This window comes from Anabas testudineus, chromosome 10, assembly GCF_900324465.2.
Source record: "Anabas testudineus chromosome 10, fAnaTes1.2, whole genome shotgun sequence".
Taxonomy (NCBI): Eukaryota; Metazoa; Chordata; class Actinopteri; order Anabantiformes; family Anabantidae; genus Anabas; species Anabas testudineus.
This window is the reverse complement of record NC_046619.1, coordinates 16,455,062-16,479,050: the sequence shown is the minus strand read 5'-3', so window position 1 is coordinate 16,479,050 and position 23,989 is coordinate 16,455,062. Positions and strand designations below refer to the sequence as shown.

General features: G+C 39.1%; 1 protein-coding gene across 2 annotated transcripts in view; it reads right to left on the bottom strand.

The window, feature by feature from the left end:
• Positions 1–10,065: 10,065 nt before the first annotated feature.
• glra4a (glycine receptor, alpha 4a) overlaps positions 10,066–23,989 on the bottom strand; it is a 36,410-nt gene continuing 22,486 nt past the window's right edge. The window contains exons 5-10 of one of the 2 annotated variants that reach the window (XM_026358485.1): positions 21,848–21,930; positions 18,474–18,611; positions 18,094–18,308; positions 15,882–16,037; positions 13,205–13,315; positions 10,066–10,968 (exon numbers count right to left, since the gene is read on the bottom strand). In XM_026358485.1, the coding sequence (XP_026214270.1) occupies positions 10,678–10,968; positions 13,205–13,315; positions 15,882–16,037; positions 18,094–18,308; positions 18,474–18,611; positions 21,848–21,930 (994 nt within the window). In that variant the 3' untranslated portion in view covers positions 10,066–10,677. The remainder of the gene's footprint in view (positions 10,969–13,204; positions 13,316–15,881; positions 16,038–18,093; positions 18,309–18,473; positions 18,612–21,847; positions 21,931–23,989) is intronic. The other variant, XM_026358484.1, reaches the window with a different exon arrangement.

Below are 23,989 nucleotides of genomic sequence, written 5' to 3'. Positions count from 1 at the left end.
TAAATGCTAATGAAGAATTGGTAGGTCAAAGCAAAGCCCATTCACTGCTCTTTAATTATCGGACACAGAGATTAAAGGTTGTGACTGCTATTACTCTCAGCAAAATATTTTTTTAATGGTGTGTGCATTTGTGCTTTTTAAGAAGTTGTTTGAAGAAGGTCTACTCCCACTTAAGATTAAAGGACCATTTTAGCATCATAGTTCATATAATGTGACATCACATTATTTAAAACAAACCACAGAGCAGACACCCACGGACATTTTGGCCTTTTTTTTTGTCTAAATCTGTTTTGCTTCATAACATCAAGGCCTAAATTTGACCTCTTTTCTCCGGTGAAACAGAAAAGGGATGTGACAATTTCTATTATAACCTATATAATATAACATATATAATCTGTAATCTTTTTTAAACAGAGAACATGAAATGATAAGATCCCTGCAGACTTAACTAATGCTGTAAATCTAAGATTTACAGTAACATAACTGAAACAGATATTTTTGCTTCTTACTTGATTAAAGCAGCAAAAGTACTTGAGGTAGAACAAGCTATAAACATAATATTGGCATAATTTGAAGCAAAGTTAAGGTGAATGTGTTAGCAAACACTACATTTTAGCTTTGTTTATGTAGCAGACATGTAGTAGAAGTATAGGAAGTAACACTAATGAGAGTAAAGCAAAACAGTAATGTTGTGGGCTAGAAAACCAAAAAGATGAACTGAAAGATAACATGTAGAGCTGAGAGTTGGGTAATAGATCCTTGTAGCTCTGTCAGCAAACCACTTTCACATCACACATAGTCAATTGAGCTGCATTAATATAAAACACACAGATTAGTGCAGCCTAAAATCATACAAAGTTATTTCATGTTTTGTGAGATCGTATTTATCTTTTGTCCTTTCACGTCATCTTTAAATAAAAATGTTATTCAACAATTTCTCCCCAGCGTCTCTGAAGTGTTTCGCTCTTATCAGACTGACTTGGAAGAAGAAATCTTGGTGACAATGTGGAAACACTCGCAGCAGGGTTGAATGCTTGACAAATGGCCAAAAGGAGATTTTATGGCATTCGGCTCTACATTTACTATCTGTATATCAAGAGCAATGGCAGGGAATGGAAAAATGTAAGTTGTGCAGCAATTCTGTATGCTCATGCAGCTACAGTGACACATTGGATGAGGTGTGTGCATAGTGGGGGAGAATGAAATGGGACAAGCCATTACTCAGCAGGAAGTGGACAGTAAATAAAAGGGTGTTGTAGCAGCACCTGCTGAGTCTCGTCTTTCACATTTCGGCATGTTGAATGCTTTTGCTCAGAAACTGCTCCACCTTGAGCGCTTTGATGCAAAAAAAAAAAAAAAAAAAGATGTTTATTTTTGAAGCTCCTGCAGCGACTGTTCATTATGAGGGAAGAGCACACAGGCTCAGCTCACTGGTGTTGATCCTTTGGTACCTTCACTCTAACACAAGCTTATAAAGCGCATCGTGTAGGCTCCACCAACAGAAACACACACCTCCATGCTTCAGCCCCCATAGACTGGAGCCTCCCCTCCAACATCATCGTCTTGTCTCGCAGAATTATTCATTCTTGGCTTCTCAGCAGAGCCTGTGTTTCCAAGGCAACAAGACTTTGTGGAAGTGTTGGCTTTGCAGTCTAGACAATCAGCATTTTTAAGTTTCCCTAACTTGGTGAAAAAGTTTACCAGAAATGGGAATATTTCTGTCACTGTGAAAGTCAGAAATACCTACTGACTTACATGATTAGTGCCTTCTATGGATTATGGGTAATATGTATACAATTTTTTTAATGAAAATATGTCATTGCTCAAAATGGTGGATAATGTAAGTGAACCTGACAAGACCATCATATAAATCTGCTCCTGTCCTTGACCAGCGGCAGTGCCCACTATTGAGATCTCTCCACTGGATTGGTCCATTCAGTTTAGCAATCTCTGCATGTGTACCAGCAAGAATTATGTTTTCAGTTTAAGTAGGCATGAAAGTGATTTCTTAGTCGCATAATCCACGCAGCGTCCTGTTTTCGTTTGTCCAAACCACATCTCCCAATGTAGGGAGTTTATATAAAAAATTCCTCCTCCAGTGTGCACACACACACACACACACAGGTAGATCTGCATCGTCTCTGCTGCACTGCTGGCTGTTTTCAGAAATGTAACTCCCTCCACCTGCCATGACTTCTCTTTTATTAGCATGTAATTATATGTGAATTTTGAATGAGCTCAGTAAGAGTCAGTGCAGAAACACCAGTACCACACAGTATATATAAATATATATATGTTATAAATTGTTAAAACTTTGATATAAAATATTTTCTCCAGGTGGCTTCACTATCTACCTGGTAATAGAGGCTGCCATGATTGAGTTTGATTCTAGAAAACACATCCTACCTACTTTTCATTGCCTTTACATTGAGTGTTGGACAATTAACAATTAAACAAATCATGGTATAAAACACAGAACTACTCCAACTAATGCAACACCGAGTCCACCTGAGTTGCACAGGAGGAGCTACATTAAAGTAGTGAGCTGTCTTCTGAAAGACAAAGCACCAGACGTTCCTGCTCCTTGAAACCACAGAGACGTAAAAGCAGACATTTTTCAAATCTACTGCTGTATATCCATTAACTGGAAGCATTAATTCAGAAACTCCCTCAATATAAAATAAGCATGCAAAATGATCTTAGTGCAAAGCTTTCAGTCTGTGTGGGGGTCGAGGCGGGAGGCGGAGGTTCATGATACAACTTTGGCAGAAAGGCGAGCGGTCATAATCTTTGGTTTCCTATGGAGGTATCAGATCCCACCCCACAGCTGGGGGCACACCAACAGTGCGGGGTTCGATATTAGGGCAGCAGGGCAGGGCATTGGAGACCTACCAGCACACTCACAGTAAGTAATCCTGTTGCTGCAGGAGATCAGAAAAGCACTGAAATGGCTTCCAGTGTTGCTTTCAGCTCACCACAGAAAAGGCACAGAGGCTTTTGATACACACGGTGTGGAAGAGACCAGCAGAGTAGAATTTGTTGATCCTGTGCATGTCGATGCAAAGTCGGGCATCATTCACTGAAGAACAAAATCTGTATGGATGAAAACTTTAGAAGTCATGTTTGTACCCAGCAGTTATGGAGAAAGTCACTGGCACATAAAAAATACATGATTAATAAAGCAGTTAAGTCCCTGTCAGAAATTTCAGAGCAAACTAAAACATCAGAGAGAGAATGAAGATGAGAGACTGTCAGACAGATAAATTGTTAATCAGGTCAGTATACAAAGACATTAACCCTTAAACTATCTACACCTTCAATGTGTTTCACCTAGTTTAAAATTTAGGACTTTGAATTTCACATATTATAGTAGGTGCGGCTAAATTACATTTTAAAATAACATATCTCACATTCAAATTTCAAACAAGCCAAACTCTTTAGAGACTACTGATGCTCTTTCATTATAAAACAATTACTCTTGTGGGGAATTGCCATTATATTATGTTATTAAACAAGAGCACGCGAGCACTGATATTAAAAGATATTACTAATTTATCTACTTGCACTACAGGGGCATAACACAGGCATGCTACCTTCCCTGTATTTGCAAATCATCTAAGCTCTAAGTTTTAGCTCCACTAAAACAAACAAAAAAAAATGCAAGAACCTTCTGTACTATGATGGATTCAGAGGAGAACTGAGCTGCTACATGTGTTAAGGGACCTGCATGTTGGCTAGATCTTCAATGATCAAACCATCAGCATCCAACCTGGAGGTGATTAACTTATTTAGTCCGATGTGTCTAAAGGGAAACTCAGTCACTTGAGACAGTAAATGATCAGTTAACACAGCTATTTTAAGAGCTCTGGGCAGGATAGAAGTAGGCAAAGCCATTAAGGTTTTAACCGATGCAGATCACAGCAGCGTACACATATCAAAAACATGCCAACATCTACATCTACACTCCAGTCCAGAGGGTGGCAGTGATGGACCTGTGAGCCAACTGTTAATAAAACATTATAAGAAGACGTAGAAGAAGTTGATGAGACAGCATGTGAAAGGAATGGAAGCTACACAGCACAAAGGATTTAGGAAGATATTAGTTAAATAATACACGTTTGGTACACATGGGTGTGTGGTGTTTTCCAGAGACATTCAGATACATTAATACCTTTGACTGCATCACAAATGTTGGAGAATACACAAGCCTCACATGGCATGACTTAACGATAATAACTCATAAGGACCAATAACACACCGTCAAAGCTGCTCAGTTACAAAACGTACTAAATTTCCTACAGAGCAAACTCTGCACAGCAACAACAACTTCTGGACATGGCAGAGTGGTCTAGCATTGATGTGAACAAGCAAGTTTGAGAAGACAGCTATCTGGGTAAAGTCGACCATTTGTCAAGACAACTGGACACACTGCTGCCCAAAGAGTCTGCCAAGAACTACCAACTAATAAGGTAGGTTTTTAAAAAGCTGTCTGCACATAGACAATCCTGGCATGTAGCAGTCGTCCACTAGAAAAAAGAAACAAGCACCATTATGCTGAAGCTTTTGTTAGTCAGGTTAATTGATCTGTGTTGATATAAGTTTGCACGTTGGAAATTCCTCATTGAGCAGTGAAAAGTATAGCAGACACAGACATGGGAGCCAGCATGACTGGTAAAAGTATAACACATAACTAATTGGAGAAATGTTACTGATCAGTATGAAACAACCAGTGAACAGTGTATGGTGGTAAGTCGTAGAGATAAAAAGTAAGAACCAGTCTGTGAACATGTTTGTTTCTTCTACTCTTTATTTTCTCTCCTTGGTGAGAAGCCAGGAGGACTTTTAGTGGTCTCTGCTTCATCCACGTGCCCGTGTACATGTGCACATACATGCATCGTCTCCCAGGGAAATAATTATTTTTCCCTCTTGGCTCACCTCTCTCAGCCAACCTGCAGCACTGAGTCGGTGTCAGAGCAGCAGAGGGAAAAAGGCTGCGAGCTGTCTCCTTTTCTTGCTCTCTTGGGCATTAACGAAGTTTGAGTTGTGCCTGATGGACAGGGCAGAAAAAGAGGTAGAGAAAATCCTCTCTTTACTTTACTAGCAGCAAGAGCAGAGAAACCAAGACCTGAGAGCCAGATGGAAAAGAGATGGACACAGTGTTGAGGTAGTCAGAGTTTCATAAGAGTGGTGGAAGAATCTTTAGTTAGGAAAAATACCACATTCACAATATTAAAAATAATAACTTGGACTATATTTGACTGTATTTAAAATCTAGCCAAAGTTAATGCAAAGTCATGCTATGTAGTTAGTATCAAAATATCCAACATACAAAACTGTAATTGGTGTTTTAGTCAAGATTATTAAAAGTTGAATATTGCGTCAACACACCTTACTGCCAATTTTTTTTTTGTGGCCATTTGTGGTAGTGCAACCATTTCCCTCATAGACTTCCGTTTTAAATTAAAAGATTTTTAATTGTAGGTGTTTACATATCACTAAACATAAACCTAGTCTTAAATATAAATCTGGTTTTGTACAGCTGACTTTTACTCTAAATGAAAAGGTTTGTATGCAGCTTGTATTATACTATGCAAGCTACAATAGATAATTCAATCTTGAACTAAGCTCTTCCCAAGAATTTCTCAGCGTCGTCTTTGAAAAGTGACTAATTCCTTGTTTCTCCTTTTAGTTTAAAACATATACTGTATATTTCTAACTATTACCCAGTCTTTCTGCTGTAGGGCTTCTCTCAGATGTTGGATTTACAAAAACTTCGAAGTGCTGTAAGGGATTAAAAAGATTAACCCACGTACAGGAAGATTTTTAGTATGAGTATGTGTTTTTTCTGCACCGTTGGAAATGTACATTTCCCCTACCGTATTTTCAAAAGCCTCCCAGGTGAAGCTACATATTTACTTTATTGAAGTATTTAAATAAAAAACTAAAATTACTCCATGATTATAGATTTACCAACCTCAATGTTTATCTGAACCCTTTTTGAAACATCCAGCTACCATAACACATTAATGCTGCATTAACCTTCTTGACTCCTGCAAAAAGAGTGGACTTGTCAGTTCTTCTCCGCATCACGTTTTCTCACTTTCGTGTTTGGCTTCACGATCTGAGCTTAAAAGCCTGTTTGTTTAAAGGTGTGTTGCATGTGCAAAACATGTCAGTGGAGCTCAGATTCAGAGAGAAGAAATCCACTGAAATATATTTTTGCAGTAAAAGCAGAAATGTTTGTTGACGGGTTTGTCTCTGTCACTACTGAGCACAGTTGCAATATCCTGTCCACCCGTCTGGTAATACATTGCAATCAGCTTAAGGAATGTGGATATAAACTTGGTTTCTTTATTACTTTGACACACCACCCACTATTTGTTGGAACTTCACCTCAAATGAGATGGAAAGAACTGCTAATCTGGAATCAACCTTTTGGCACACATGGCATAAAGTGAAGGAAACCTGCTCTTCTTTATTTTAGACATCATTTTGTAGAGTAAGTTGGGATTTAGATTGTGAAAAGTGTAATTCTGAGGAATTCTGGTGGTTTTACAAACCTCAACATCACACTGCTAACGGTTTCTGGTTGAAGTTTGCACTTGAGGCAGATGAGGCAAGATGAACACTGTTATTATACTTATAAATTATGTAGCTACTAACCTGTACCCTGTAGCGCCTGTAGTGATCAATAAGTGATGAATACTGTGATTAATGTCATTTAAATACAAAAAAGGGAGATATACTTTTAGCTTCCTACCTTTCCAGTACCGGATTTTGTGTACTAAAAGTATGTTTGTGTATTGTGCATATATTTTAAAATAATTGTGCAAGCAGATAAATGTAAATAAAGAAGCTAAAAATACCATTATACATATAACTTCCTCTAAATACTACTTGCTAATTCAGCACAATCCGACCATCACATGCCTTTTCCAACAATATAGTATAAATTAGGAAAAGGTGTATTTACAGCACAGGAATATCTGTTTCTATGTTGTGGGTGACATTCACAAGGTTTGCATCCATAATACTGTGTGAAGCAAGCAGTTTCCTCTCATTAATACATCACTGTCAAAAGAAACCAATATTTTCCCCTTGGCTGCTATTTCTTTATCCATAAGTCGTCTACTGGGCTTCGTAGTTTTCAAAATATGCTGAAAACATGTAGCAGTACCATTTCTGAAACTTAATTTGTACCTATTTTCAATATTTATGAACAATATTTTAACAAATGACTGTTCTTATTACAGTGACTTGATTTAAAAATAGTAAAGATGGTGCTGTTTTCTATAAAATAAAAATTATATTAATTTAACACTATACTCAAAAAAAATCCCAGACAGATAAAAACACAACTTAGCACAGATAGCTGTTAAATTTCCATTTTATACAAATAGGAGTTTTGTGTCTATGTATGTGTTTCTGCCTTAGTGTGGTTGAAAGGGTTAAAAAGCCTGTGCTCTAAGGGACAGCAGTATTGATTGCAGGTCTTTGGCTGTTCTCTCAAAGCTTGCGTATCAGTTTTAGCTCTGGCACCACTGACATTCAGTTGAAATGAGGAAGGGGAGGGAAAGCATGTTGATTACCCCCAAGGGAAGCAGAAAGGGTCTGCAGTGGACGTGATGACCTGCAAATGCGTCCTCTTTTTTCCTGCTCATTGTGTGGTCATTTATATGCAATCAAATGGGTTTAAAAATATATATCATTTATCACCATAAAGCATCTCTTAGAAGAGATCTTCACATAAGATTCAGCTCACAGCTCAGCGTCACAGGTATCTAAAGCCTGAGCAATGAATATTTAATGTCCTCATATGGGTCCATGCTTCCATTGGGGGATTACTTTATAGATCACACTGGTTGATAGTTGTGGTTTTCGTTTTGATGCCTCGTGACAGCCGAAGGGTTTAGGGTTGTGTGGACCTGTATTTGTTAAAGTCATCACACGCTTGGGAATTGTTGAGCGCAATGCAAGTCAATGCTTGAATTTGGTCAGGCGAGTGAAGATCCTGTGTTACTGGAATCCATCCGTCTTCCTGTGTCCTTGAAATAATAATACACATTCAGAAGGCACATGCTGTTTTCTGGGAGAGGCGACGCAACGCATTGTGCCAGAAATCTTAGGCCTATTTTGCTTGTGTCAGTCAGGGTTTGTGGATTTAGAAAAGCTTCTTATTTTGTCACAAATGTGTTGTTTTTCTCATCATGTCTGAAACAAAACCATCACTAACAGTGAAAGAAGAGTAGTTGTAGAGGTGATGATACTACTAATTATCCAGCAACTCTTCCAGAGAAATGTTTTTCATGGAATTAGATTTAAAAAAATATCCCATTAATCCCATCCCAGCATATAAAACCACAATTAGTAAGCTTCAGATTAGAGATGAAACAACACATCACTTAATATGTCAATTTGGTGTAATGCATCTTGCTGTTTACATTCCTCCCCAATTATGCTCCCAGCACTCCCCGGCTTACTGAAAATACATCTTTATCCCAAAAAGCTCAAACTGTATTGTCCCAAGTGTGGAATCCTTTAACCAGAGACCTCAAGTGTAAGCATTTATAGCAATGTTGCCAGATCTTTGGAGAGAAACTGGCAACCAGGTCTAAGAAAACAAGCCTAAACTAGTAGAAAGCACTGAAAAACAAAATGGTAAAATGCCAGCAGCATTTTCCCCACATAATTTATGTTTACATCAGTGTTAGCCATGTTAGCAGCCTCTCATCACCTAGTGTTTGGTGCATTCATGGATAGTACAATGCGTAGGTCATCTGTGTTTTGGATATAGTCGGAGTGCAAAAGGCTGCACATCAAATGTGACACTCCTCTTTCAGCTCCCCGGAAAGGTGGAATATAGTAAACACCTTTTCTAATTAGTCCTAACCATGCAGAAACATGTGTGATGACTAGAATCATAAGGTGAAAGTTCTTTAGGTAAAGCTGCTGGTCAAGGTGATAAGAACCAGAAAAGAAAGAAGAAGAAGAAGAAGAAAATTGGACACGACTGAGGTCAGTCATATTGTTGACAGCCTGTTATCTTCGTCTGCAGGCAGATGCATCTCATGAGATTGGCACTAATCTTGTCATTTATCTACGCATAAGAAAACAAATACATTTATTTTCCAATGTGTTGAACTTTTGCTTTAAGTGTAGGGATTAAATGATGGGAAAAGCAGTGGCAGTGACAGGCAACATCCATTCTTTTTGACTTTTGAATGCCCTCATATTCTGCTTTAATAAATCTAGTTAAGCTGTCAGGGGCAAGTATGAAGGACTCAAGTGGATATGTCAAGCCACTCTGTCTTTGAGCTATCTGAGGCAATAAGCCGGATCTTCTTGTTTTTCTAAAGCTTTGCTCCACAGATGTAAATGCCATGAACCTTTAAAGTTCTGCGACAAGGCCCTTATTTTACCTTTTCACTCTCCCTAGTTTTGATCCTACAATAAATGAGATGGTGTTAACCATAGGGTACATGTGTAAAATATATATCATCATAACAGACGAAAGGTTGGAAACAAAGCCAAGAAACAACACACATATGCACGCACACACTTTTTTCATTACCTGGGGAACCATGCAATACAGAGAAGTTGATTAGGGTTACGGACAAAAGGACAGTAGGCTCTAGCTGCCTCTCTGAATTCATTGTCATCAGCAGTGGAACGCCAAGCCCCTTTCAAACTCATTAGTTGATAAAACAACCTTGTGATTTCCCATTAAAAAGCCAATTCGTACTCGCTCGCTGACGATGCGCTCAATCCACCACATCCCTGCGTTTCCACACCTTTAAAACCAGTCCTAAAACTTGGTAAGAAATGGTTGTCACTGATTGATTATACAGGTATGTGGATTTGTAGCTGATCTGCAGCATTTACACTTTCAGTTTATAGTTTTTCCTGTACATCTTGAGGTGTGGAGCATTGGAAAAAACATTTCTGTGCATGTAAACTGAATCCTTTTTTTTTTTTTTTTTTACAGATCTATAAGATAAAAAGGAGCAAAATCATTTCTGATTTCCTGGCAGAATAACAATTTATTTCAATTTTGACAAAAGGAGATACATATTTGTGCTTTGTTGAGTTTAATGAACAGCTTTGTTTTATACACCATTATTTATATATGTATATATATATATATATATTTATATAGAATCTCTCTTGTTACAAGTACCTAAACTGATTTATCACCACTTATTTTATAATCATAAATATCAAAGACCCATTCCTCCCTCTGCACCCATTTGTTAATCTAAAGGTGTAAAAAAACTTTTTTTTTTTTTTTTTTTGGATTTCCAAAAACATTCATTCAAAGATGCTTAGTGTCAAAATTCAAGTCAGTATGTCTCAGTCTGATCAACATCGACCTCTCTGGACAAGTACCAGCAATGATTTGTCTCTGTTGTAATCCGGACGAATCAAACCAAGACTGTTACGAGAGGGCTATCACAAACACCAGCCTCACTCCATGCAGCTCAAACAAGTGTTTCCTTTTTACCACTCTTCATCTGAGATCCTGAAGACGCACCTGAGCACAAAGTTTTTAGCAATAGTTTTAAGAAGCAGACGCTTCTTGACACATTTCTTCATTTTACCGTTGATCTAACAGGCAGTTTTGGTTCTGAGAAAGAAAACAATATATGTAGATAGCAACTGAAATTAGCAGAGAGCGTTTTACAAATTTGCGTGGATGTCCTCGTGTCGCAGCACTTTATAAGTGATCCAGTAGAAGATGTTGAATATAAGAAAGCTCAGAGGAAAAACGGCTCTGGATATGGTGTCGATGCGCTTGGCCCGGTCCACAAATCGCTTGTGAAGCACCTCTCCGTCGTACAAAGTAATTGGAGGCGGAGGGGCGAACACAGTGGCCCCTTCCACAGCTGTGCCATCCTTGGTCTGCAGGCAGTGACCCAGTCCATAACCCCGGAAGTAAAAACCACGGCTTTCCCTCACCAGTTCCTCCTCCTGTGGAGTCAAGCATAGGGAAAACAGATTGGCCTCTTGCTGTCAACAAAAATTAGCTTACAGCCTTTTACATTTCCTCTCAGTGGCTGATTCCCAAATGCGTTTGGGTGTAAGGGCACAAAAGGACAGCAGAGTCTAATAGAGTGGGAACATCTGCAGAAAAAAAAGAAGCATGAGACCATTGAAACACGGAAAATGTGACTTCAGGGATAAGGCTTTTTAAGAACAACAGATGATTTGTCAGGGATTGTGTGTAACGCAGGCACTGACCCCAGTTTGGGTCTTATGTATGTGCATTACTTTCTAGTTGCAGAGCTAAACTTTTGTTTCAAATACCCTGCGGTGTTTGAAAAAAACAGAAGATTGTTTAACAATTTGTCTTAGTGCTTCTAACCATCTGGATAAGATAAATATTCCACCCACTGCACAAGAAAAGATTTAGATTATTTCTCCAGTTGTGACTGTATTTTCAAACCCAGGTAGCAGGAAATTATAAATGTCCTTGAATAAAAAAACAAATCATTCATCCACATTGTTGGTTTTTGAGTATTTTTGAAATATCTTCAAAACAGCGGTAAGTCACCATCATCTTTTTAATGGATGCTTAACTCTGCGACTCAACTCTAATGGCAACACATACAAAGATGAAACTATACCAGAACATACGCTGACCTCAGATAAACTCACTTTCTATAATCAGTTAAGCTTTTTGAAGTTTCTATGACAGCAAGAAAGGAATCAGAGGGCATCTTCATTAGGAGGAAAATTATAATTCTAAAAGTTAATCAAAACATTAACCTCCATCTCTCCTTTCAAGTTGCAGAATGACAGACCTTTCAAAATGCCTATTAATAAAAAGTCATGATCTCAATCCTACCCAAAAAAAAACTTACACTTTAGCATTATGCTTTGATGAATGGTGGAGCAGTTTTTCACAGCGAATGAGACACTGTTCCCGCCCTCTGAAGAGAATATTAATAGACATGCAGCTTAACTCTGACAGCCCTCTGACACTGAGAGATTCACTTTAGCAGGGGAAAGTGAAGATGTGGGATCTAAATTGGATGATTAGTAGTCAGCGTGAAGTGCCCTGAAAGCTCTGATCCCTGCAACCCCGTCCTCTCTAAGTTTCTCTCCCACTGACCCTGCTGAACTTTGCATCTCGATGCTGGACAGTGAGACACTAGCAGCTCCTGTCAGAGGTTCAGTGCTACTAATGTATTTCACACCTGTCTCTTACTATTGAATCTACTGTGCAAGAGAATTAGTTAGTCCTCTCACTTTCCTTACCTCTGATCTCGACCAAGTGCCCTTTGCTTGCTCCTTTTTCAGGCTTCAAGTTCATTTACTGTAAACGTCCTTTTTACGATTGCCTGGTTGTGAGTAACTTTATAATTATTAACTATCTATTGTTCCAATGACGAATTGCACCATACAACAGGGGAACAGGGAGTCGCAGCTCTTCTAGCACAGCTTAATTATCCCACCTACTCTTTCCTAAACGATGCAGTACATCATGTGCTAAAGTCTAATGGTGCGTTTCTCAAAAGATAACAGGTACTCATCGTCTCTGGTCTGTGCTCTCAGCAGAAGCTACACACTTAGTGATTTGTTGGCATAAGATCAGTCAAGACTGCTTTGATTATCACATTGTGCTCTGTGGAGAGCGGTTGTTTTCAGTGGTGGCCCAGTGACTGTATTTTCCTGCAAGAATAGTGTAACATTTTGGGAAATACGTTTATTTACTCTCTTGTTAGGAGTTAGATGAGAACATCAACAGCACTCTCATTATTTCTCTGGCAAGTTGAAAGCTACAGGCACCAGCCAGTGGTTTAGTTTAGCATGAAGGCATTAAAGTGGGGGTGTTTAGTTATTAGATTATAGTAAAAGAAAAACAAAAGTATTTCTCTGTTTTCACTAAATTAATTAAATTAAACATTCTTTGTAAAATATCCTGAAAAAGGGAAGTTAAGATTTCATAACATGGACAGAACAGAATACACACTGAGCAAAAATACAGTGCAACAGCCGCAAGTTAGTCACATTGATATAAAGGGTCAGAATGAGAGGGTTATAGTGACAGCGTGCGGTCAGCACATAGTAGGGTTGGTTTTGGGAGAGGTGCCAGGATAATTTCAGGTTTGGAGTGAAACAACACAATCAATTTGGGAGGCTGGAGACATGGATAAAAAAAATGAATTCAAAGGTCAGGGTTGACACAGGGGTCATTTTTTACCCTGGCACAGGCGCTGCAGTGCTGATTCAGACTCCTGAAGGTTGAGTTGTTACCAGGGATGTCATTCGCTTTCCGCAGCGACTCAACACTCCCAGGCTGACTGGCAAACACCTCCATCAGAGAACAAGGTAAACAAATTGAATAATAGTTACTGCTCTTTGTTTTACCTTTAGATGTAAAACAAGACCATAACACGCGAGTGGAAAAGCTTTTATAAGAGGAATTGATTAGTGTTTGTGTTTAATTAGCTTTGGACATTTGGTGGAGAACAAGAATTCCCTCAGCTTGAGTTAAATAAAAAAATAAACTAGCTGTGCCATGCGAAAAACAGTGATTAAAGGTACAAATTCAAATCCAAATACCAAATTCAAACTGCTTTTAATTAAAGAGGCATTGTGAGTGCGATAATACAGGACACAATCTGCAGCTTTTAGTTTAAGACTCCTCAAGGAGCCAATTCAAGTTATTTCTGTACCGACTATAAATGGAAGCTTTATGTTGTATTTGCGTAATTTTGAAGCCTCTGTGTGTGTGTGTTCACTTGCTACAGTCGTTTGGCTTAGAAAACACTCGAGATCTCAAACACAAAGCGAGGAAAGCACATTGATTAAGCCTGGTTGGTGTGAGATTTGTACACGCCATCCTCTGTGTAATCAGATTCCCCACCTCTCTGTACTCGTGCGCAAGTACCTCTCAGATGGATAGCTTGTGACTTTAACCTTCTCAGTGGGAGTAATTGTGCAACTGATGTGGACAAGGGAAGTCCTTTCCTCTACACTATTATTTCCTCTCTCCTGTATTGATGCACGGGGGCAGACTGCCCAGTAAATCCACAGGACTCTGCCTTCACAGGGAACTTTGCCATGAGTCTGGGATGCTGCCCAGTATGTGTGCTGTTAAGGGGGTTTCCAAGATATCCTGCCTGTTTTTTTGTTTTTTTTTTAGTGTTACTGAGCGTGTCACATCTCCTGTCATAGACAATCATGGAGATATGGATCCAATTTGGATGATGTTTGCTGTATGCTGTTCAAGCTTTTTAAATGGTAACTAATGGCTTTATTGATGTTAATAAGCTATTTATAGATCTGTAATAAGATGATCATAATAACCATTTCTGGATGCAGATTGTAAAAATATTCTTGGTGTGGTGTTTTAAGTCTTCTGAGATTTCTTACTATTGACTTTTTACTTGTCTCTTTAATAAATCAGGAGGATGGTGCCAATAAAAACTTAAACTATTCTATGAATAGCTGGAAATCAATTTTATAGCGCCTTACTTTCATTTCCAACTGCTGTTTTGACTCTTATTAGAAAATGAGAAACCAGTGACCCTTCTGGCTACGATTTGTTGTTTAATTGCAGACGTATTGACTTATCAGAAAGTAGACTTCTATGTGTTCTGTTGTCTCTTTGCTCTTATGCCTTGTTTGAAGTGGATTGGGCTCAGTTGGGAAATCCTAACATCATGTGATAAAAGTCGGTCTGTCCACTATCAGTCAAATGGGATTTTAAACCAGGGCTTCAGGGCATGCTTTATTAAGAACAGTTTCACGATATACCATTAGTAGAAGACACTCTGTAAAGAAAAGAGGATGTAGAATTAGTGGTTGCTGGTTTCTTATATTAACACATCAAAACGCATGTATTATAATATGTTATATCAAAGTAATGTTGTCCAACAGCAGTGAAAAACTAAAATAAAAGCCCTTTTTGCACCTCTATAGATGTGTTTCTACACATTGATTGAAATTCAGCTGTGGTAAATCCTCTATAGTAGGTCCTTCAGCTGCTTTATTGCAAATATCTAACATGTTTTGCATTGAGGAGATGCTCCTGTCTAGCCACTCTTTACTGTAAATGAAGGGGTGGTATCGTTTTCATTACTTTTTATTCCTGAGACCATGGTTGTTTTCCTGGGAGAGTCTTACACGTACAGTAGAGGAGAAAAAACATGAGTTAGACTCATGTGCATCATGTACGATATGTTGTATGATATAATGATCACAGTCACATTAAGATTTGTTTGAGCAGTCCGACATAATGCTGCACTGGAGGAGAGACACATGAAGGACTGCTATGATGAGTAAAAAGTTGGTTGAAGGCAGCTGAAGAAGGTGACATAGCGTGAGTTGTGTGTTATGATGCTTAACCTGACCTGTTTACTCTTGCTGCCTACTCCCAAGCTTTGTGTCATAGCGGTCCTCAAGAGTTTGACAGTTCCTCCCTCTCATCACATACACACATAGCTCGCAGCAAATTGAATCCATGTCCATCATCATTTATGGTCATGTTCTACTCAACTCTGAGTCCAGATCGTGTTTTAAATGTGCAAAACTAGCAAAGGCACATCAATATTCAGTTTATCTGCCATTAGCTCCGTGTCAAATATAGTCACAGAGGGAAAATGGTCACCAAGACTCTTCATAGGTCAGTGCTCACTATGGAAACAAGCTGGAGTGAAATAAGCCAATCTTCTTCATCTAATACAGTATGACAGCCAGCTGTAGCGTGTTATGTCAGTTCCTGAATATATAGCATCCAACAACAAGAGGCATACGTCAGTGTGATGAGGGCTGACAGGGACTTGTGTGTGTGTGTGTGCTCTTTAGTATGTCTGTGTATGCAGTTTATTTCTGAGCCATGCTACAGCCGTGTTGTGCATATACGTTTGATTTACACTTACTATTCTTTGCTGCCGCTGCTTTTTCCTCAGCCTGATGAACTCCTTGTGTTGCCTCGAGACAAAGTTAACTGCTGCATACTCCAGCAGGGCAGCAAACACAAACAGAAGACACACTGCCATCCAAATGTCAATGGCCTTCACATAGGACACCTGGGAACAGAGAAGGTCATAGAGTAATCGATAAGCAGTCAATGAGGCTGATGGATAATCCGTGGGTTGTTCACAATCCGTCCATTCTTAAGATACGGCACGTAATGACCCACATCTTTGGGTTGGCCTAGAATTGTAATGAGTCACTGGGATGTAGGCAGTTGACACGTAGTCATGAGACAGGTCATGGCTAAGACTTGGGGAGAGCTCTGTCCATGTTGTTCATAAGAGAAGATATCACAGCACATTAGCAATGCCTAGTGAGCAAGCACTGTGGGACACTTGACTCGATTGAGCAGCAGTTTGCCGACGCATACACAGAAACTCTTTTTTTTTTGCATTTTTCGTATTTGAAGTCACTGATTTCTACAATATTTGTCTTTTACTTTTTGCGTTTGCATAAAGTATTAGTGGTACTTATTGCACATAGCTTGGAGCAGGACAGGGATATTTTGATTTATGAATGTTTGAGGAAGACATAAAAAGCTGCTCACAAGAATGGGAATGGATTTTCCCCCAAAGTTGAAGCCAGAGTGCTAAAGCCTTTATTATTGACTGTATTGACGGTATCAGGACAGTGGTGACCTAAAGGGTCAGAGGCCACCAGAGAAGCAGAGTTATGACAAGTTGTTAAAATACAGTCTAAAACCACCCGTGAGAGTTGACTGGTAACCTAACATGAGACCAAATACAAATGTTGCTATGGTTACTTTCAATCTAATATATTTTTGTGCAACAATTTGCCAATGTGATGGTAGATTTATCTGTCCTCTGTTCCCTAGCCTCTCCCTGTCCTGTTTTCCAGCCACATTCAGGGTCCCCTCGTCTGCCCAGTACATGTACACGTTTTTCATTTTGAGTCCAATGTCGTGACCTGGCCCTTGTATTGTACTCCCTAATTAGTCTCTGTCCTTGTCCAGAATCAGACCTGCATCATGTAAAGTCAGCGTTTCATGACTAAATACGCCACATCATCCCAATCCAGAGCTTCCTTCAAATAACTTTCACCCACGACCAGCACTTTTTTTTCAGTTGTCACTAAACAAAGATCCATTTCACTTGTGTCTGTTTAATCTAGCATCTGTGTTAGTTGTGTCAGGAAATACCCATTTAAAAGGTTATGCTATTTCTAAGTCATGTGTCGCTTTTGGGTGGATGTATCAGAGCAAAATGTCATGTTTCAAACTTATATCGTAAGTGACCTTTTTGTTTAAATCAAAGCATTAGGTAACACGTCCTCAGTGATTACTGTTTGATTATTGCTTTCTGTGAACAGTATATTTACTTCAGTGGCAGATAACCTGTGCACCATTGATTTTTAAGACATTAGAGAAGCATTTCACTGTAATCACTGAACATCAGCTTTAAAAAGGCGACTGTGCACAAACCCGGCTACAATATTCAGTGAACGTTTTGCGGTCATGATGGTACTTCTTCAGAAAAACAGGACTTTAAACTACAGAGTCACATTATCCCAATAGTGGTTTCCCTTGAATCTGTAAGTATTTGCTGGTTTGCTAAGTAAAGATTGTGCTTGCAATGAAAAATCTATAGACAGATGAAAAAACGGGAAACCCTGAATACACGAGACTTACAGTGAGGGAATCCAGTGACTCTGTTAAATTGTGGGTGACATTTTGCTGGCATGATTTGGCACTTCTTCCCATAGAGGGAAGGAATGACTGCTGCAAATCAATACAAAGTTGTCCTGAGTGATGCCCCTTTATGCTCTGATGAAACATTTCTGTGCTAAAGGGAATAGTGTCTTCTTGGATCACAGTAAACCATCCGTGTGGGTCACTGAATTGTTTGATTAAATGAAAATAATGTGAATCATATGTTACGGCCCAATAGAACATTTATGGGAGATTTTGAACCAACATGATACATAGTGTTTTACACCACTATCAATAAACACAATATAAATATGTGTTCTGGTCGAGTCCAGACGCTCGTAGTGGCACTTTGTGACTATTATTGGATTGGAATTGGTGGAGAACAGTGTGTCACTAATTTGTCACCTATCTGTATCAAACCCATTGATCATTAGATTCACCTTGGGAAGCGAGGCTCTGGATCCAGAGCTCTGTGTGGTCATGGTCAGTACAGTTGTGATACCCAGGCCCACTCTGGCAGGTGCTGCATCCATGTTTATCCAGAAAGACACCCAGGAGAGGATGACTATAAGAAGGGAGGGGATGTACATCTGGATCAAGTAGTAGCCCATTTGACGTTCAAGGTGGAACTTGACCTCGATACAGGTGAATTTACCTGTAGACATAAGATAAAGTGCATTCACCCAAATTCTTTTTGTGTTTAAACAAAACATATAACTAATCAAGGTTAAACGTTCAATAGAAACACATTTAAAGTCCCATAAAAGTTCACTAGTCAAGAAGTATTTCATTTCACATTTCACTAGGATGTATAATGTACCTGTGTTATAATGCTTAGTGCAGTATCCCAAATCCTTCTCCTCTTTTAGCACAAACTGGGGGAGGGTGAGATCATCAGCCACCTGAACAGGGTTCTCAGACAGCCACTCAAAGATCAAGTCATTCATAGTGTAACCAACTGTGAAAAGACAACAGAGGAGAGATCCGAGCAGTGAGGAGACATGTAAAAAAATGAGAAATAATAAGAAATGTAGAATTTGTTTATTGTATTTTTTCTATTTTTATGTTTAAAATTTAATTTTTTGGTTCATCCAAAGATCAGATGTTGAATTTTTTCTTGTTTCAACACTTTACAATCTAAAATACAACATTTAATAATGTGCATAATAAATCATCATAAACCCTAAAAACCAGCATCACATTCTAGACGTCACTGGTCATATTGTCATAATATGGAACCTTCCACTGTTCTCACTTCGTATTTCAACATATTTATACTGAAAATATTGCAGCTAGGTGCCGTACATGTCAAAACAAGACTGCATACTGGTTTCTCAACCTAAGCAGACATTGCATCAGTCATGGGACATAACATTTTCCCAGTTGCTTTGCAGTCAGTGTGAGAATAACAAAGACTATGCTGTTTGCTGTAAATTCTGTTCAAAGTCTAGTGGTTAAACATGCTTCTTATGCTTGTTATTGCTGTTGCTGTCATACGCCTGCTGTTCTTGCTTCTTAACTTTAATGTGCTGTAAAAAATATCTGCTTTAGAGACATCAAAAACACTGGCTAATGAGAGAGAGAGCGAGCTAGCGAGACTTAGAAGACTGTGGTCATGTAATGATACTGTGCCCATCTGTCCAGCCACCAGCTAGCCTCTGCCATCGTGTTCGTCACAGTAAAGGTCACACACCGGAGCTGCAGTCATGTTCTCTCAGTTGCTTGAAGGTTACAGAATAAAGGAGGAAATGAGAAGCACATCTCCCCATGACACCGGGAGCTGCCGTATACTGTATGTGCAAACACACACTGTAATCTTGCCAATGTGCTGCATGTGGCTGCACCTATTAAACATGATGGAATATAGAAACCATCTTTGAATAGTTAATTGTTAATTAGTGAAGTATTTGTAGAGTATTTGTGTTGTGTTTTAAGCTTGAAACACAAATACTCACATACACTGTTGATTTAGTGCGTTATATGTTCGTCTTCCAGTTGTCTGAGTGCAGGTATGTTAACAATGCATGCCACATACAACAACCATGCACGGTTCCCCACACATTTAAATAATACTCATGTCTACTGGGACCCTTTATGGTCTGACTTATAAAGACATCAATTATTCAAGATGTACCACATGCCTGAAAAACACCACCACATCTTGTTCATGAGGAGAAATCGCTGTCATTCACACAGCCTGCTTTAACAAGCAAGGGGAATACCAATGCTTTTCTAAGATAATTGAAATGATCTTCTTTTCTTCCGTCAGACACAGTACAGCTAAGAGGCGTCAAAACCTAATTGGCAAAGTGTTGAATGTGCATTGAAAATGAAATTCATGAAGCAGAATGTCTTAAATATCTTAGGAAGGAAATTACTTAGTCACATGCCATCATGTAAAAAAAAAAAAAAAGCTGTCCACCTGATGAAAGCTGCTCTCTTAATGCAGTTATGCTTCAGATTTGCTGTCTTAGTCTTTCTTTTTCTTATGGTGTAGGTTACAAAGTGGATTTGAGGTTACTGGACACTAATGGCTCAAGGCAAAGCAAAGTAGTATAAGCTGCATATATGGGCCTTTGATGTGTCAGAATAAGGCAGAATCTATTTATATACTGTATCTATATAAGCCTGTAGCATAAAAGGCCAGAAAAGAAGATTGGCCTTGGCTCTCACAAACCCAGAGGAGGACTCCTCGCCTTTTTTCCCCTCTACTCTTTTTTTTTTTTTACAGTGCGCTTCCCTCTCTCTTTCTCGTGTTGAACAAACTGAGTTCCCACAGCTCCACTGGCGACAGTAAAACTCATAGTGTCCTCTTAACACTGAGCTCTAGCCAAGGTGATCACACCCTTGGGTTGTATGCTAGCACTTGTCAGCACAAGCCCCAATATCCTCACCAGGCCTTTAATCAGAAATGATTATGTCTCCTCTAATGGCAGCAGCACACTTTGTTTGCCTGGAGTCTCCTTTACTCACACTCATGAAGGGTAAATGTCTTCATATTTTCTTTTTACACTGGCTGACGTAGATTTACCACTAAATTTATTGGATGCTTTTTTTTTTTTTGTCCTTACTGTATTTTAGGCTGCAGAAATAAATCCTGGCCCCCAGTGTGAAAAAAGTAACTAGTTCTCTACAATCCAATACTTCTTGTTCTTACTTAATCAGATAATGTGTAGGCTGTGATTCGTTTGTGGGAAATCAAGTGCTCTCACTGATGATATAAGTGCTCCCTCTGTTTCCGTTGCTTAACTTATTCATTTATGTTTTTTTTTTTGGTGCGTTTAACCCGCCTCTAGGCACAAGGGGTGGGTCACATATAATAAAAGGGACACAAAATGAAACTTTTATTATTTATATCCTGGAAATTGGTTTCATAAGGGCAGATCCTATCTCTGCTAAAGGCAAGGAAAGACTGAAAGGGAAAAATATTATTCCTCTCCTACATTTTATCACCGTGATAACATTTAACGGTTCCAGACTCTTTTGTCCACTAACACAACTCTCCAGTTTTAAGAAATGTAGTGAAACAAATAGAAAGGGGTAAACAATTGACCTTTCATCACATCACAGTGATACACCTGTCAAGCTTTTCATTCTTGCACTGTACAGTTTACAGTGACAACAAGGCCAAATGAAGCTGTTTAACAGGTGGGGTTGCTGCAGTAAGCTTCTCCAAATTAGTGCAAGGAGAGTCTCTAACAATAGACTATATTTTTTACTGTGTGGGTATGGTTGTTGTGAATGGGGCTTAAGTTCTCTTGGTGAAAGTCATTCCTTACGCTTTTTTCTTTTATATCCCCTCTTTGACCTCCCCCCATGACTGCTTCAATATGCAGTGACAGATCATGTCTACATGTTCTAACCCTAAGGCATGGTTGAACAAAACTGTTTACATGTTAGGTTCGGCAAATGATAAAGTTCACTTCTCATAATGCTACAACACACGAATGATTGACTAGCTTGATGGTCAAATTCACATTAACATTAATAAATAACCACACACGGGACGCAATCAGAGAAAAATAGGGAACCATTGTTCATTTGGATTTTGTGAGTGTATTAGTTTAGGATTATTTATACAGTAGGTATGTTTATAGTGCCTGGAATATCAAAGGTTAGACATTCAGAAAGAGAACTGACAGAAGATAAAAAAACAGGAAATTGAAAAAACAAGCAGAAGAACAGGAGACTCACAGCTTTCGAGCTGCATGGTACAGGTCTGAATATCCATTGGGAAATTCTTCAAGTCCATAGGGCAGGAAAGGGTAAGAGTCAGCCTGAGATAGAGAAACAGTTTGGAAGAGAGAAAGGAGCCATAGTGGTGTCAAAAGGCACAATAAGACTTAAGAAAGGGACACCTGGAGAAAATTTAGATTAGCAGTGAAATAAATCAGTGCCAAGCTGATATACATATATATATGTAATATAATTACATATTATGAAGCAATAATAGGATAGCATAGCTGAGTGCTATAAAATTGGGCAAATGAAAGAACTAAACACATTTCTTTAAGAAACAGCAGATTGGAAATCATATTGAGTTACTCTCATTACTTGTTGTGCCACAGTAACAGCAAAGTACCTAGTGTAGGGATCCCTACTGTTATTTGTTGCAGTGTTGCATTAAGCCTTCGAGAATCCTCAGAGAAGAGAGAGAGCGAGCTATTTGAGAGTCTGTCTGGAGGAAAGCTGTGTAATTACCGACTGTAATGCATTGCCCAGAGGCAGTACAAGAGCCTGTAGAAGTATATATATACACAGGCACCCCACTGTATTGTGATGACACAATATTTTTTCTTTACCAGCTGAAGAGCAAATTTAAAATATCCAGTTGATTGACTTGCCCAGCCTTACATACATTTAGAGAACACAAAAATGTTTGATCAATAATTACCGAACGCTGATTATTACTACAGGGAGTGCAGAATTATTAGGCAAGTTGTATTTTTGAGGATTAATTTTATTATTGAACAACAACCATGTTCTCAATGAACCCAAAAAACTAATTAATATCAAAGCTGAATGTTTGTGGAAGTAGTTTTTAGTTTGAGCTATTTTAGGACGATATCTGTGTGTGCAGGTGACTATTATTGTGCATAATTATTAGGCAACTTAACAAAAAACAAATATATACCCATTTCAATTATTTATTTTCACCAGTGAAACCAATATAACATCTCAACATTCACAAATATACATTTCTGACATCCAAAAACAAAACAAAAACAAATCAGTGACCAATATAGCCACCTTTCTTTGCAAGGACACTCAAAAGCCTGCCATCCATGGATTCTGTCAGTGTTTTGATCTGTTCACCATCAACATTGCGTGCAGCAGCAACCACAGCCTCCCAGACACTGCTCAGAGAGGTGTACTGTTTTCCCTCCTTGTAAATCTCACATTTGATGATGGACCACAGGTTCTCTATGGGGTTCAGATCAGGTGAACAAGGAGGCCATGTCATTAGTTTTTCTTCTTTTAGACCCTTTCTTGCCAGCCACGCTGTGGAGTACTTGGACGCGTGTGATGGAGCATTGTCCTGCATGAAAATCATGTTTTTCTTGAAGGATGCAGACTTCTTCCTGTACCACTGCTTGAAGAAGGTGTCTTCCAGAAACTGGCAGTAGGACTGGGAGTTGAGCTTGACTCCATCCTCAACCCGAAAAGGCCCCACAAGCTCATCTTTGATGATACCAGCCCAAACCAGTACTCCACCTCCACCTTGCTGGCGTCTGAGTCGGACTGGAGCTCTCTGCCCTTTACCGATCCAGCCACGGGCCCATCCATCTGGCCCATCAAGACTCACTCTCATTTCATCAGTCCATAAAACCTTAGAAAAATCAGTCTTGAGATATTTCTTGGCCCAGTCTTGACGTTTCAGCTTGTGTGTCTTGTTCAGTGGTGGTCGTTTTTCAGCCTTTCTTACCTTGGCCATGTCTCTGAGTATTGCACACCTTGTGCTTTTGGGCACTCCAGTGATGTTGCAGCTCTGAAATATGGCAAAACTGGTGGCAAGTGGCATCTTGGCAGCTGCACGCTTGACTTTTCTCAGTTCATGGGCAGTTATTTTGCGCCTTGGTTTTTCCACACGCTTCTTGCGACCCTGTTGACTATTTTGAATGAAACGCTTGATTGTTCGATGATCACGCTTCAGAAGCTTGGCAATTTTAAGAGTGCTGCATCCCACTGCAAGATATCTCACTATTTTTGACTTTTCGGAGCCTGTCAAGTCCTTCTTTTGACCCATTTTGCCAAAGTAAAGGAAGTTGCCTAATAATTATGCACACCTGATATAGGGTGTTGATGTCATTAGACCAACCCCTTCTCATTACAGAG